Here is a 14,221-nt window from a genome sequence, read left to right on the forward strand (position 1 = left end):
ATTGGTTGGACCATAACTGGCTCAGCAATCAAGCTGTATTTTAAATCATTCGCTACTGTTGTTGATGAAAATAAAAACATTAATTATCTAGATTTACTCGAAATGGCATCACATAATCTGCAGTTGAAAATTGGTTCACCTATTAATTATTTCCAATCCACCTCAATTATGCAACGGCACTTATTTGGTAATCAAAAATATTACTGGAAATATTATTTTGACTAGAAAATTTAATGTATTGCCACGTGAGAATGTCTGATATGAATAGAGCTGAATTAAATTGTATTTCAAAATGTTTATATGTTAACTAAAAATTATAAATATTATTTCTAAAAATTAAGAATGATCTACCCACCTTCATTATCTCAAAAGTTTTCAACAAACAACCTTAAAAATTACTTAGCAATCATTTTTAGATTTTTTGTAAGTAATTTTAAAATTTTTACCCCGTGTATCATTACGAGTACACCGAAATAACGTTTTAGTTTGTATTCACCGATACAATTTTCCTATTATGAATAGGTTATTATATCTTAGCGACAACAACGCGTGGGGGCGGTCCACTGGCATATACAGATGTATGTACATATGTAAATACGAATAACTTAAAAAACAAAATTTCAATTGGGTTTATAAGGACCAGGGGAAATTTGGACTCAATAATACATATGATCGTTATTTTCTTCAAAAGTTATGGTTCGGTTTCGACAATTTTTAGACGTTACATGCATACATACATTAAACGCGCTATTTGTGCAAAGTTTTGTTTCGATGTTCTATGTGCGCACTCTTTGAGGAGATGTAGGAAGGACTTGTAAGTTTGGTGGATTTAGCTTAAGTGATTTGGGATATATGCACACTAAACGTATTAGGGGACAGGATCAAATAACAGTGTTGTACAATATATACCTTATATTGTGGTTTAGTAATAGCATTTAGTTTTTTGTCTTTTGCAGTAATGGCAGTGATTCAATTCTGGCCATCAGCAATACCTATTTTATTCTAACCATTTACATGCATACATACATATATATGTATACATATACTACAACTATCTACATTTATATATGTATGTTTAGGTGTTACAAATAAGCGTTAGGCGAACAAAACTATTCTACTCTACAGCAATATACTGCGATAGTATAAAATCAAATCCCAATACAATTCATTTTTATCTATATACATTTACATATATTTCCTTACATACATATAATATGTACGTATGTATAAGCAAAAACCTGTATAGTTGGTAGGTGGATAACGGAATAATATGTCAATAATAAATAGTTATAGTTGCTAAATTTTCACTTTCATTTGAAGTGGTTTATTAATATTTTCTTTTGGTTTTGGAAAGTACAAATATTTATATGTGGATGAAACAACGTACAAAATGGTGCATAAACTACGCAATCGTGATGTCTGTCAGTCTTCTCCTCGCTCAAATCAAATGCAGAGTAGATTAACTAAAACTTTCATGGGAAATATTGGTCACTCTACTCCTAAACATAATAAAATACTTCGGCAGAGAAATGTTCTTAGTCAAGTAAGCTTAAGCCCTTATTGTTACTACTAATATGTGCAGACAATTGTTACCAAAATTTCAGCGTTCAGTTTTGGTTAATATGAGTAATGTGGGGCAGGATTCCACGATACGACTTAATCAGGTAGAAGGAGGAACATCGGATAACATCTCCGCTACATTTAATAATTTAAACATTTCGAAATCTCAAATAAAGCTGCATAATATAATCGACGGATATATATTTTCGCACACCTTTGGAAAGAAGAGCGGCGTCTCATTGTACGCCGTAAAAAAGTCATTGAGGGAAGAACAACCTTATAACTCTTACAGAAGTGCGTCTTGAGCAGATTGTTTTATAAGTAGATTCTTTAAAGATTTCAAAATAATTTCAGCTTTAAAACAAGTATCACGCTACATTGCTTTTAGCATTAAAACTGGCAAGTTTCAACAAATAACTGGCCAGGGCGCGGCTGGAACGTTCCGATTGAATCGCAGTGTACATAATGGGCATTTGGAGGCATTGAGAAGACTTCGGAAAGGTTGGTAGTAACGAAGATTTTATCTTCTTTTTACTACAAAAGCTGTATTCCTTTTTAGTTTCGTTACAGTCCCATACAATACAACGGCAAAAGTCCAACAGGCAAGCTAAACATAATACAGTACTATGATTAGACCTCCAAAATAATAGTTCGTATATATAATACAGGGTTTAACAAAACAACTAATAATAACTTTGTTCAACAAAATAATTAATTATGTTGTTTTCCAAGTAAAACGCAACGGTTAGTTAAAATCACAATATTAAAGCACTTGCAGATTTTATTATATTTATTTCTTGCTTAACGGAGCTATTTATGAAACAAATAAATATTTCGGAGCCTATTAAATTGAAAAACTAATTAAATAAATATAAAATCCATAGTGATCCAAAGTGATCAGTATCCGTTTTAACTGCGAGCAGCATAAATTTGTTCATTAGCCAAACAGTCGAATTCTACTTGTTGCTCTATCCAACCAGCAACCCGTAGTAGCATTTCTTCGTTTAGTGACTTACTCATCAATTGCAGGCCAATTGGAAGGCCACGCTTCGAAAGACGTATTGGTATGGAAATAGCTGGTATTCCTGCCATATTGGCAGGTTGTGTGCAAAAGTCCTGCACTGCACATTGATCGCGGTTGCTTTGCGATACAAAGTCATTATATAATGGTGCATCCGTCAAAGTGGTGGGAGTGAGCAAAACATCTACTATGTTTTCATCATTCTTGGGAGTTTCAAACACCCGCTTAAAGTCTTCGGAAATTAGTCTACGGACCCGCAGTGCCTTTTCAAAGTACTTATGATAGTTTTTGCGCAGCAAAAAATAGTTTCCAGTCAGAATACGTGTTTTTACTACCGTATTAAAACCTTCGGCTCTTGTATTCGCATATAACTCTTCTGTACTGCTCTCAATTTCGGCACGATGTCCATACTCGATGCCATCGTATCGCGCCATGTTACTCGCAACTTCACATTGGTTCAATATGGAGTATACGAATATGCTTGCTGAAGTGTTCGGTAGTGAAACTTGATGCACATGAGCTCCGCTATCTTCCAGCAAATCAGCCACTTTCATCCATGTTTCTAATACTTCATTGGAGAGCCCTTCGCAATGATATTCTTTCGGTATACCAATACGTACATTTCGAAGATCAAGCTCCTCATTAAATGACATATCAATTTTTCGAAATGGTTTTCTAATTGTTGTGGAGTCCCTGTCATCTGGACCAGCAATTGCGTTTAGTACGTCAAGGCAATCACCAACATTGCGTGCGAAAATACCGGGTACATCCATGGAGTTTACCAACGGGATGAGGCCATGACGTGAAATAAGGCCATATGTGGGCTTCAAACCAACAACGCCACAGTATGCCGCAGGGTTGCGTGTGGACCCACCCGTGTCTGATCCGATAGCGCTAAAAATATAAGTGTTTTTATTTCATGATATTTATGTTGAGTGCAGTAAGAATATTGATGGCTTAAGTGTGATTAAATGCTATCAAACTTATCATCAAGGTGTCAGGTTGTACAGTGAGGATATGTTAGGCTGAGAGGGGTTTTTAGTCGAGATGGTTTCACAATGGGACTCTTAAAGGCCTAGGTGCGTTGCCAAACATCCACCTACCCTTTGATTACTTTTATGCTTTGATAAGCAGTTTTCGTCTGTTATATTACCTTTTTCATTACTACTTACTTGTCAAAACAGGGTTAGAGCTTCGAAATAACAACCATTGGCCGAATAAAATTCAGGTTAATTCCGACATCGTAGATCCGACCGTTGTGGGAATTGGAATGAAGATTGTGATAATAAAAATTGAAAAAACATACATTCAGAACACGCAAAACCATGTATGTATGTATGTGCAAGTTCAGAACCAAAGCGGTTTTCCTTTGCGAAGGAACGACGAAGAGACCGCGGCGTTCATGCTGTTGTTATTGCAGTGGCAGGAAACATTCCTGAAGTAATTTCGATGAACGGTGCCGAGTTGACAACCCTTGGCCGAATAAAAATCCGGGTCCGTTCCAGTTACTTAGACGCAACTGTCGTAGGAAATGAGCTCGGCTCCTTTGATTTCATGGTTACAACAGCGCTCAGTTTCAAAGGAATATTTAAATAATATTCAGAAATTTAACTGTTATTACTCCTTTTGTATGTAATATGCATATATGAATACGGATATGCATAATGTATAATGATAATGAGCGACAAAGGAGTTCCCGTCTGAACGCCGTCTGTGCGGTTGATTTTTATTATTTTTAGCTAACCAGATATTTGATAAAATCATTCTGCAACACGTTGCCAATAAAATTCTGGCTGAGCGCTTAATCATATATTAAGAAAACGGATCTTAATCATCTAAGTTAGATAAAAAGTTATTTTGCGCATATTTGTCGAGCGATTTTAAAGGACATATTTAACCTACATTATACTTATTAATTGGTATGTGTACATTTTCGGTATCTTGGCAACACTAATTGAATTTGACATTTGTCACTTTGCCCAACATATGCTCTGTCGCGTATGTCATGTACTGAAAGGCGAAAAAATATAACTAAACACACTGATTATTGAATAAAATTTGTCAGTTTTCACGTAATTTTCAATAAAAAATGTCGGTGTTAATTCGATTGGCTAATCGCAGCATGCTGCAACGTAGCATGGCGTTAAGCTTATCGCGTTCCATTAAAACTTCCCAGAAAAAAGATGACACTGCAGCAGTTATTACACCAAGCAGTAAAGAGGATTTTGCCAACCCCAACCCCAAAAACTGGGTGAGCTATGGATTCGACTACAAGGATAAAACAAATGATCGCAATACAACAAAGCTGAGTTTTTTCACAGCAGTGACACTTTGTTTGGTATGGGGTACTTTTCTATGGTCATATTCGCCTGATCCACAGCTGCGCGATTGGGCGCAACGTGAAGCTTATCTAGAATTGCGTCGTCGAGAACAGGCAGGCGTCGACCTGGTAAATCCCAACTACGTAGACCCAGCATCATTTAATTTGCCATCGGACGAAGAATTAGGCGATGTGGAAATTATTATTTAATTGTGTATATGTAATTAAAATTTGTAGCAAAACTAATTCATTTGTGTTGGCAATAAAACTTTTTGCTGTTATGTAATTTGGATAGTGTTGCTGCTAGAGCATTGCTAAAAAAATAAACTCAAATAATACTTTCAAGCAAATTGTATCCTTAATCAAAATATAGTGGAGACAATTTTACCGAATAAAAACGTATAGTAGGAAATCTAATGACAAATTAATATTTGTGGCTGTGTTTACAGGTAGTAAAGTACATATATAAAGAAAAATATAAATACATTACGACTTACAGCTTGTCTGATATTAAAAAGTCAGCAAAGGAAAATTTATATATAATAAAATTTAATGTAGAAATTAAATAATTACTTATATGGACTTAAGAGAAAGTATTATATCTTACTTACGCATAACATATGCCTGCAGCAACTGCAGTTGCTGAACCTCCAGAGCTTCCACCAGCAATGTGCCATTTATCAACTAAATCATTACTCCAAATATTTTTCGATGGCCCGAAAATGGAATCTACTGTACCGGAACCCATTGCGAATTGATCCATATTTGTTTTTCCGATTAATACAGCACCGGCATTTGCCAGACGTTCACAAACCGTTGCATTAAAAGGTGGTACAAAATTTGAAAGCATTCTGGTAAATAGAATTATAAATGGAAATATATTTTCAAATAAAAAACATTACAATTTACCTTGAAGCACAAGTTGTGGTTAGTTCTTTAGTACAAAAATTATCTTTTATGGCAATGGGAACTCCGTCGAGTACGCCAAGCTGCTCTTTATTCTCGTATCGATGATCGGACTCCTTAGCTTGATGAAGGGCCTTTTCAGGTGATAATCGTATAAATGCATTTAAACGCTTCAATTTGATAGCATCATCCAAAGAGTGATCTACGACAGTGCGAGGCGAAATACTCCCATCTGCATAGAAACCCGAAAGCTTGCAAGTAATATTTTTATTAAAAAAAAAACTATTATAACCGTTTAAATTAATAAATTTACTTGTTTAATGCTTAATTGCAGATGTCTCTTCATTGTTTCTAGTACTACTGGTGGGAAATTCCAAAACAACCATCAAAGATGACGGTATTCTACAACTCTGGCAATCAACTCTACAAAACAGGCAAAATCAAAAAAATGAAAAGCATTCTTTAAAAACAGCTGATGGTCATTTTATGATCTCCTTTCATTCCGCGTTCTGTTTTTAGTTTATCTCTATTTTCGTGTTTGGTGAATTTTTTCTGCTCAACTTTACAATATGTGAATTTTCGTTTTTAATAAATACACGCAACATTGTAAATTATTATCATTAAAAGTATATTCGAGAAATAAGTGATATTGAAATATAAATGAATCGAGAACTCGTCGAAAACATTTTGACCGTGCTTAAAACTTCCACGGACAAAAATGTAGTTATCAAGGGTCTGGTAAAATTACGCACAGACGTAGTAAAGGACCATGACGGTATTGTACTGTTCCGAGTAGCTGGCGGTGTACCACCTATGGTACGATTTTTAAATAAACCGCATGAGAAAATTCTAGAAGTAGCCTTGAGTATACTTGGAAACTGTTGTACTGATGAAGAAAGTTGTAGAGAAGTAAAGTTTAACTACAAACATAAACCATAAAAGTATCATCGTAATGTAATGAATGTGTTTTTTTAGGCTCTTAACTGCAAGGTTTCTTTTCCGCTCACCACTATCTTGAAATCAATTCCGAATCCAGTTATACAATGTCGTGCTTGCCGCTTACTGGGTAATCTCGCTAAAGGATTTGCGAGTCAATTGCTTACCGCTCATTGTCCCGCCATTGCTCAGGCCGTTTGTCAAATAATTACAGAAACAAGCGATGTAAATACGCGTCTTATGGCTTTTCGGGCTTGTCGGTTCTTGTTGCCAAGTCAGCAATTTGTACAGCACTTTCTTGCAGCGAATGGTTTCGTAACAACATTGCGTATTTTAACAGCTATCATGAAAACAGATACTCCTCCTACGCCACAGGATGAATTGTTAAATTTAAAAAATGCCGAAAGTGTTATTGTCGGCTTAAAGAACAGTCAACATCGCGAAAAGTATTTTGAAGAGGTAGCGCGTAATTTAGAAGGTGTACGTAGTGATATATTCGATCATGAAATGTTGAAAAACCAACCACGCGCTCTCGGTGATTACTCAATGCCTGAGGAAAGAGCCGCTTTGGATTTAGCTGGTGAAATATTTAAGTGCTTGCTAGTTTTAGCAGAGCTATCCATTGGTCCTTCTGCGTGGAAAGTAAGAAACTCTCAAAGCACAGTAAATTTTAATATCTAAACATTTGTATTTTTAGACTTTAAATAGCAGTGGATGTACTTTTGCACCTATTACATTTTTTATTACCGAAGAAAATTCGCAACGGGGAATGGCTTTGAAAATAATTTCAAATTTCTCAAAGCAATGGGACGCTTTTCATATGCTAAGTTCAGCAGATTCGGTTGTAGCCGCTTGCGAGCTGCTTGTTGCACAAAATATGTCCAGACCTTTAACTGAGAGTGAGAAAAGACATTGTATTCATATCATCTGTATGCTCTCCCCAGATGCTTGCAATCGCTCCAAAATACGACGGTCTGGTGCTTTGCGAAAACTCATCGCAATGGTGCGCGATTCCCAGTCAAATACGGAAAAGTCACAGGTTATTTTCTCGATTAAAAATTATTAGCATTTATTCGCATAAAGGCATAAAATATTTGTGTTTCTAACTCGATGTGACGAAATTATTTAATAGAATTTGATTTTTACATGTGCCTTATTACCTTTCAGATTTTGTATTTACTAAACAATTTCCAATATGATAATATGAGCATGGACCTAATGCTCAGAGAAGGCCTGGTGCCGGTCATTATAGAGGAATTGAACACTTTCCTAACCAGTGACGATGAATATCACAAGAAAAAACGTGAAGAAAAGCAACAAAGCTCTAAGAAACGTAAACTACCTAAGGAAGAAAGTAGAGAAACAAGGAAGAAGGTAAGAGTTCACTCATTTGAAACTATACTTTGCGAAATATATGTTATTATTTTACGAACTTTATTGGTTACAGGTGACTAAGGTCCAGGACAAAGCATTCCTGATTGATTGCGAGTCTCCCAGTAGTTCACCACGTTCGTATAATGCACCTTCCAGCCCGTGTAGCTCTCGCGGCATGTCACCGGTTGGTAACAATTTATTTAAAACTGAAGGTAAATACGAGCATAATTTCCTTAACGAAACTGTATGATATGTATGTATGTATATGTTTCTTAATTTAGAAGATGCATCCGACGATGAAACTTATTCACCTGTTTGCAGCGATGAGGAAGATGACGAAGAGACGATGCCAACTGAAATAAATGAGACAATGCCATTGAATGTTAGAACTACTGATAATCCTAATTTCCCTATAAATCCCAATAGCAATAATGCAGATAATTCAGAAATAATGAGGCTGCTAGATATTGCCAGTCAAATAAATGAGACAATTGAAGACAGCATGCTTGATAAAGAAGAAGACGATGAACAGAGTCAAGGTATGTTTTATGAACACTGGTATGCATCTCCACCTGTGAATTCATAAATATTTTATAATTTATATATGTAGATGTACCATATCAGAAGCTCCCACAATTAGGAAACATGCCACGAAGTACCTTGGACCATTTGGAAAATCTACTCTTTCGCGTTACACTGCTAGTCAACAAGCGGGGCGAGTTAGGAAAATCGGAAACCATGAACACACTCATCAAAGCCATCAATATCTTTGGTGCAAACAATAATTTTGCCAGCTCCTTAACAAATATTTTGCAGTAAGTTCAAATTTACATATACATATGTATATACCCAAGATTGCAATATTCTCATTACTTTTGACTATTTTTGGGCGTTTTTTAGGGAAAGCCAGTTCTTTGCGCAGGTTATACGAAGTGGTATAGCGCACCAACTTTACCAGTTGACGAAGAGTGAAGAGGTTTGATTTTTCTAACAAAAATTATAATTGTCCACAAACTGAACGTATATATTATTTCGTAGGTTAACAAGGATGGATTTGGGTTTTTGGTGACGCTAACATGTGTTGGCGAATCGAATTATGGGAAAGAGGAGCTAGCGCGCTTCTTACGCAGTGATGATGAGTATGCTCAGAAGCGTGCTGCCATAACCGTTGCATACATAATTAGAAGTCAACGCTTACTGTATCAGTTTCTAAATGATGGCAATGCACTTAGTCTTTTGTTACAAATCATTTTAAATAGCAAAAGTGATGAGTTTACTGCCGAAGCAGTCGATGCATTAACCGCGATGTCAAAATATACCCTTGGCATTTCAGTGCCTCGCAGTAATGAGGCTGCACGTGCCAATGAAAGATACGAAGAGTTCGCTGATGACGAAACTGAGCCCTTGCACAGTAATTGTGATATGCGTTTTGTGGTGCACAAGCATAACCCAAAATCGGAGGCCAACAAGGAGCAACTTATTTCAGCTGTTGATGATATTGAGCAGATAGTCGAATTTAATAAGGAGCTACTATGCAATACCAGCGAAGTATTTAACACTATGTTGAATAGTGATTTCCGAGAACGAAATGAAGGTGAAATTCATTTACGTACATGTTCCGTGAGTGGTTTGCGCTACTTCCTCAACTTGATTGTGCGACGTTCGAAAAAATTAAGATACAATGTACCGAATAGAGGTAATTATAATGCCATACTTGAAGCATTCGAAATGGCACGTGTCTACATAATAAGCGAAATGGAAACATTTTTACAACAAATGTTGGTCGGCTTACTGGACGACACGAATTGCTTAAACGTGTTGGAGTGGTCACTTCGCAACTACCATGCAGAACTAACCGAAACAGTTATTAACTATTATTTGTGTTCAACTCTGACCACAGAAGCCAAAGTTAAGTTATTTCACACCGCCGATTACTCGGAATTTTCCACTGAGTGGTTTGAAATGATTATCGAAACAATTCTAACACGCTGTCGAAATGGATTTGAATGGAAATAATGTTTTTGTTCTACAATTTAGTTTAACTCAATTAATATATGTATTTCTAATACACAAATCTTCACTGTAATAAGATAATAACAATGGAAATCAATATGGACCTTTCAATTTTTAACACAAGTATTTGTGTTAGGAAAGTAAGAACTGAATTATCCAGTAAGAAACAAATGCAGTGATCAATCCTATGTTAATTCAAATATTGTCTTTTACAAAACTTATTTTATTTAAAATTAATTATATCTGGTTTATATATTTAAGAAACGGGATGGGGAAACTGCAGATATGTGCGCATATTGAAACATCCGAAAGTTGGGTGAAACTCGCATCTAAAATAGTTTTAAACCATATCAGCATACACGGGAAACAAAAAAGTCCTAAGATAAATGTTTAGATAATTTTCTTTAATAAAAAGTGTACTATATTTTATAAAGAAAACTAAATATTCGATTTCATTAACCAAGTCACTATAATACTCAATAAAACGTACACATTGAATGTGTTGAAAAATGGCTTACACTTAGTATTTTTGGAAGTCAATGTTTTTTTTACTATGTGGCGGTAACAAAAAAATTAATTTATCTAAATACGTAACTTTATTATAAAAATAAGTTGCACATATATTGCAATTTAGAACTTTAGAACGATTGAGTGTAATGTAATCCATACAAATAGTTCAAGTTAACTTCACTTTTATTTGGCGGAACTTGTAGCTGAAAAAATGGTTTTTCTCTTAGTACGGTGTGAGTTTTTTCGATTTTAATTTATTTCTCTTGAAAATTGTTTTACTTAATGTATAACCCCTTTGAATTATAGATCGTAATCTTTTTCATATATGTATAATTGTGTGTAGTATTATAGTAATAATATTCATATTTTAATGTATATTTAAATTATGTTTAGTTGCAGTTTTATGCAAATATATTTACTTTTTTAATATTTTCGTTCTTTTAATATTATACCAATTGCATCTTTGTTTACGTCTATTTTCTGATGAATTCTTTATAGCCGCGAACGCGTTATGAATATTCATATCTATGTATATGTATTTTTTTACGCTCATTTCAATACAATCCATTATTCTGCTAAATTCAGCATAGTTATATTAGCACTGACAGTTATCAGAGTTTCCATTGCGATTGTTACGATCTGTGTTAAGGCGGATTTGATCAGGAAATTCATTGTACAGTTCAACCTGTAAAAAAATATTAGTATAAACATATAGAAGTGGCTTGGGCTTTTCATCTTTACCTCGGCTTCTTGAGCAAGCGCATTTCTGGCAATAGTTTGGAATGCCAATTCTACATTAGTGCCGTCTTTCGCTGAAGTTTCAAAGTATGGCATATCATTTTTAGATTGACACCACTGTTGAGCTCGTCGAGTAGATACCTAAGGGATACAAAGGATAATAATTTTACTCTAATTATTTTATGTTATTAATATTGATTGAATTGAATGTTTACCTGCCGATTATCCATGTCAACTTTATTTCCGAGCACCACGAAAGGAAAGTGATCCGGATCTCTTGGACTGGCCTGTATCAAAAACTCATCACGCCATGAATCCAGATTTTTGAATGAGTTTGGTGAAGTGACGTCGTATACAAGAACACAACAATCAGCGCCACGATAGAAGGCCACACCCAGAGATTGAAAGCGTTCTTGTCCAGCAGTATCCCAAATCTAAGAAGTTAATTATAGAAAATTATAACGTGCAAATAATGAACTAAAGATTTGTTACTAAGCGCACGTACTTGCATTGTGACTACTCGGTCGTCAGCAATGACTTCTTTTGTACAGAAATCTGCTCCGATCGTTGCCTTGTATTGATTTGAGAATCGTTTATTTATATATTGATTCATGAGTGAGGTCTTTCCAACGCTACTATCTCCTAGTATGATCACTTTCAGCAAAGACTTCTTGCGCGTTGCCATATCTGCTTATTTCGATGTGGTTGTTGTCGAACTTTGCTCTTTAAGAAGTTATTGAAATTCTGTGTTAATGATAAGCCTGAAAGAAGAATCATATTGCTTTACATAAACATTTCTTTGTCTTATACTGTAACCGATATTACGTCCCGTCCCTACTGCAATTTGCTACGAACCTCTAAATTATGAGTTATTGTAATGTCATTCATATTCTTAATGAGTGGGGATGATAAACTTCAATTAACTAATATTGATAACATTATATAAATCTAATTTATTTTATTGCTGAAAATCGTCCTAAATATACATACATACATACATATATAATGGTATATATACTTAAATTGAAAAAAAGAAAACTTAAAAACAAAAAAAAAACTAAATATTGTTTTGTATATGTTAATAATTAAGGACGGATTCGTCATACTCTATTGTATGCGCATATATGTATGTACAGCGAACTTACTTACTATTTTAGCAATTACGCATATGTATATATTTTAAAATTTCTAAACCATATCGAGCCTTAATATTTTAATTAAATTATTGAAATTAATTTTACACGAATGATGCTAGTTCGGCCAGAGCGGAGTAAGATTTTTTTTTTATTATATATGTCGCTTTCTAAAACAATATGACCTGGGGTTATTAATCCAAAATAAACTCTTTCTTGAAGAAAAATCTCTTTTCAATCATGTTGAGTAATCACCTCTATAGACTTCCTCCCCTTCAACCAGTTTTCTAACCCGTTTATTTTTTAACGCGTACTTCGTTTTCCATCTACAATAGCACCATTTACGCCTCTAATTGAATTTCAACATTGTTTACAAAATATTGAAAACTTTACGTCTTAAATTCCACAAGACACAGAACTTACTTTTTGCTGAAGTACGCAGTATAATTTTATAAACAATGGATAAATGCTAATATTCAGCAACAGTAGAAATTTACACAAAATTAAATTTAGTTGTGACGATTTTATAAATACACTGACAATGACTGACGAAATGACAAACATAAAAAATCCAATAAAAATGGGCAATGGGGAATAAGGAGTGTAAAAGGAATGACGTAGACATAAAATTGGTGAACTTTCAACAAAAAGTGTTGAACAATAGTGTTGCTACAGCAATGTACAATTGTATCATTACATGGACTAGAATATTAAAAATTCGTTATCAAAAACATTAGTCAAACTTGAAATAAAAAAGGAAAGATTTTTAAATTATATGACTACAATTTATCAAACAATAATAATTATCAATATAAATATTTTTGTGTTTTTCAACACTGGAATTTCGTGGTGAACTGTAACTAGATGCGAAGCGTAATTGAAAGAAATCTAAAAAATAGTCTTCAGTGAAACAAATAAAAATGCGATTAAGATTCACGAGTTTTCTCAAAGACATTGCAAATGCATCTGAAATGGCAACTTGATATCAAGAATATAAATGTTATTCAATATTACCTAATACAAAAAAATGAATATTTTTCTTCATAAGGACATATTTTCACATAATGTAAATCCTGAAAATTTACTCGTTTGAATACACCTTAATAATCCACTATTCATTTCGCATATATCTACATACATACATATATCACTCACTATTTAAACGCTTGAACAAAGGATTGTGTATGAGCTATTGTAGATTATTCGATTGATATTAATATTAATATTGTAAATTTCACTCGTTTGAGTCACTAATTACAGTTTATGATATATGATTCCGTAGGTATTTGATTAACATACTTTTTCAAATGATATGAAAGTTATTTATTACATAAATTCCAGGACACAAATTAAAACAAGTATTTAGCAAATTTCACTTTTTATAACTAGAACAGTCATATATCAGTAAATATTTGAGACGAGTTGCCAGGTTTTATTTTTGGTTCCTCGTTGCAAAATAAATGTGATAGAGGGCGCGATTTGATACGCATGGTTGCATTAAATACTATTTGTTAATTCTTGAAATAGATAACTCCATCTTCTTAGCACAATTGTTGAAAACTAATCAAGTCTTCTTATCGGGTCAAACTATTTTTAAAGGAATTTTAAAATTTATAGTTTAACTCGTTCTACACATTGTGTGTTTCAATTATCTTGTTCAATTAAGTTTATATTCAAGGAAGGCGAGAGTGATTAAAATTAACTTCCAAA

General features: G+C 34.1%; 5 protein-coding genes across 10 annotated transcripts; 3 read left to right on the top strand and 2 right to left on the bottom strand.

The window, feature by feature from the left end:
* Positions 1-1,251: 1,251 nt before the first annotated feature.
* On the top strand, positions 1,252-2,442 carry LOC105232579 (uncharacterized). Its single transcript, XM_011214302.4, has 4 exons — positions 1,252-1,543; positions 1,605-1,854; positions 1,915-2,061; positions 2,120-2,442. Exons 1-4 carry the CDS (start codon positions 1,391-1,393, stop codon positions 2,188-2,190), a joined length of 621 nt encoding a protein of 206 aa, XP_011212604.2. The 5' UTR covers positions 1,252-1,390; the 3' UTR covers positions 2,191-2,442.
* On the bottom strand, positions 2,306-6,261 carry LOC105232578 (glutamyl-tRNA(Gln) amidotransferase subunit A, mitochondrial). Its single transcript, XM_011214301.4, has 4 exons — positions 6,121-6,261; positions 5,811-6,058; positions 5,513-5,752; positions 2,306-3,475 (listed from the first exon to the last, which is right to left on the bottom strand). Exons 1-4 carry the CDS (start codon positions 6,151-6,153, stop codon positions 2,470-2,472), a joined length of 1,527 nt encoding a protein of 508 aa, XP_011212603.2. The 5' UTR covers positions 6,154-6,261; the 3' UTR covers positions 2,306-2,469.
* LOC109579182 (NADH dehydrogenase [ubiquinone] 1 beta subcomplex subunit 11, mitochondrial) lies at positions 4,613-5,187 on the top strand. Its single transcript, XM_011214300.4, has one exon. It carries the CDS (start codon positions 4,671-4,673, stop codon positions 5,109-5,111), a length of 441 nt encoding a protein of 146 aa, XP_011212602.1. The 5' UTR covers positions 4,613-4,670; the 3' UTR covers positions 5,112-5,187.
* Positions 6,262-6,267: 6 nt separating the features above from the next.
* Positions 6,268-11,069, top strand: LOC105232577 (uncharacterized). The gene is made up of 9 exons (XM_011214299.4): positions 6,268-6,716; positions 6,783-7,385; positions 7,441-7,782; positions 7,911-8,117; positions 8,191-8,329; positions 8,399-8,656; positions 8,728-8,932; positions 9,018-9,093; positions 9,156-11,069. Exons 1-9 carry the CDS (start codon positions 6,468-6,470, stop codon positions 10,131-10,133), a joined length of 3,057 nt encoding a protein of 1,018 aa, XP_011212601.2. The 5' UTR covers positions 6,268-6,467; the 3' UTR covers positions 10,134-11,069.
* Rab7 (ras-related protein Rab-7a) lies at positions 10,514-13,965 on the bottom strand. 6 transcript variants are annotated; one of them, XM_011214294.4, is made up of 5 exons: positions 13,811-13,965; positions 11,884-12,139; positions 11,594-11,812; positions 11,382-11,519; positions 10,514-11,325 (listed from the first exon to the last, which is right to left on the bottom strand). In XM_011214294.4, the coding sequence occupies exons 2-5, from the start codon at positions 12,061-12,063 to the stop codon at positions 11,236-11,238; spliced, it is 627 nt and encodes a 208-aa protein (XP_011212596.1). In that variant the 5' UTR covers positions 12,064-12,139; positions 13,811-13,965; the 3' UTR covers positions 10,514-11,235.
* Positions 13,966-14,221: the final 256 nt, after the last annotated feature.

Source organism: Bactrocera dorsalis, unplaced genomic scaffold (assembly GCF_023373825.1).
Source record: "Bactrocera dorsalis isolate Fly_Bdor unplaced genomic scaffold, ASM2337382v1 BdCtg016, whole genome shotgun sequence".
NCBI lineage: Eukaryota > Metazoa > Arthropoda > Insecta > Diptera > Tephritidae > Bactrocera > Bactrocera dorsalis.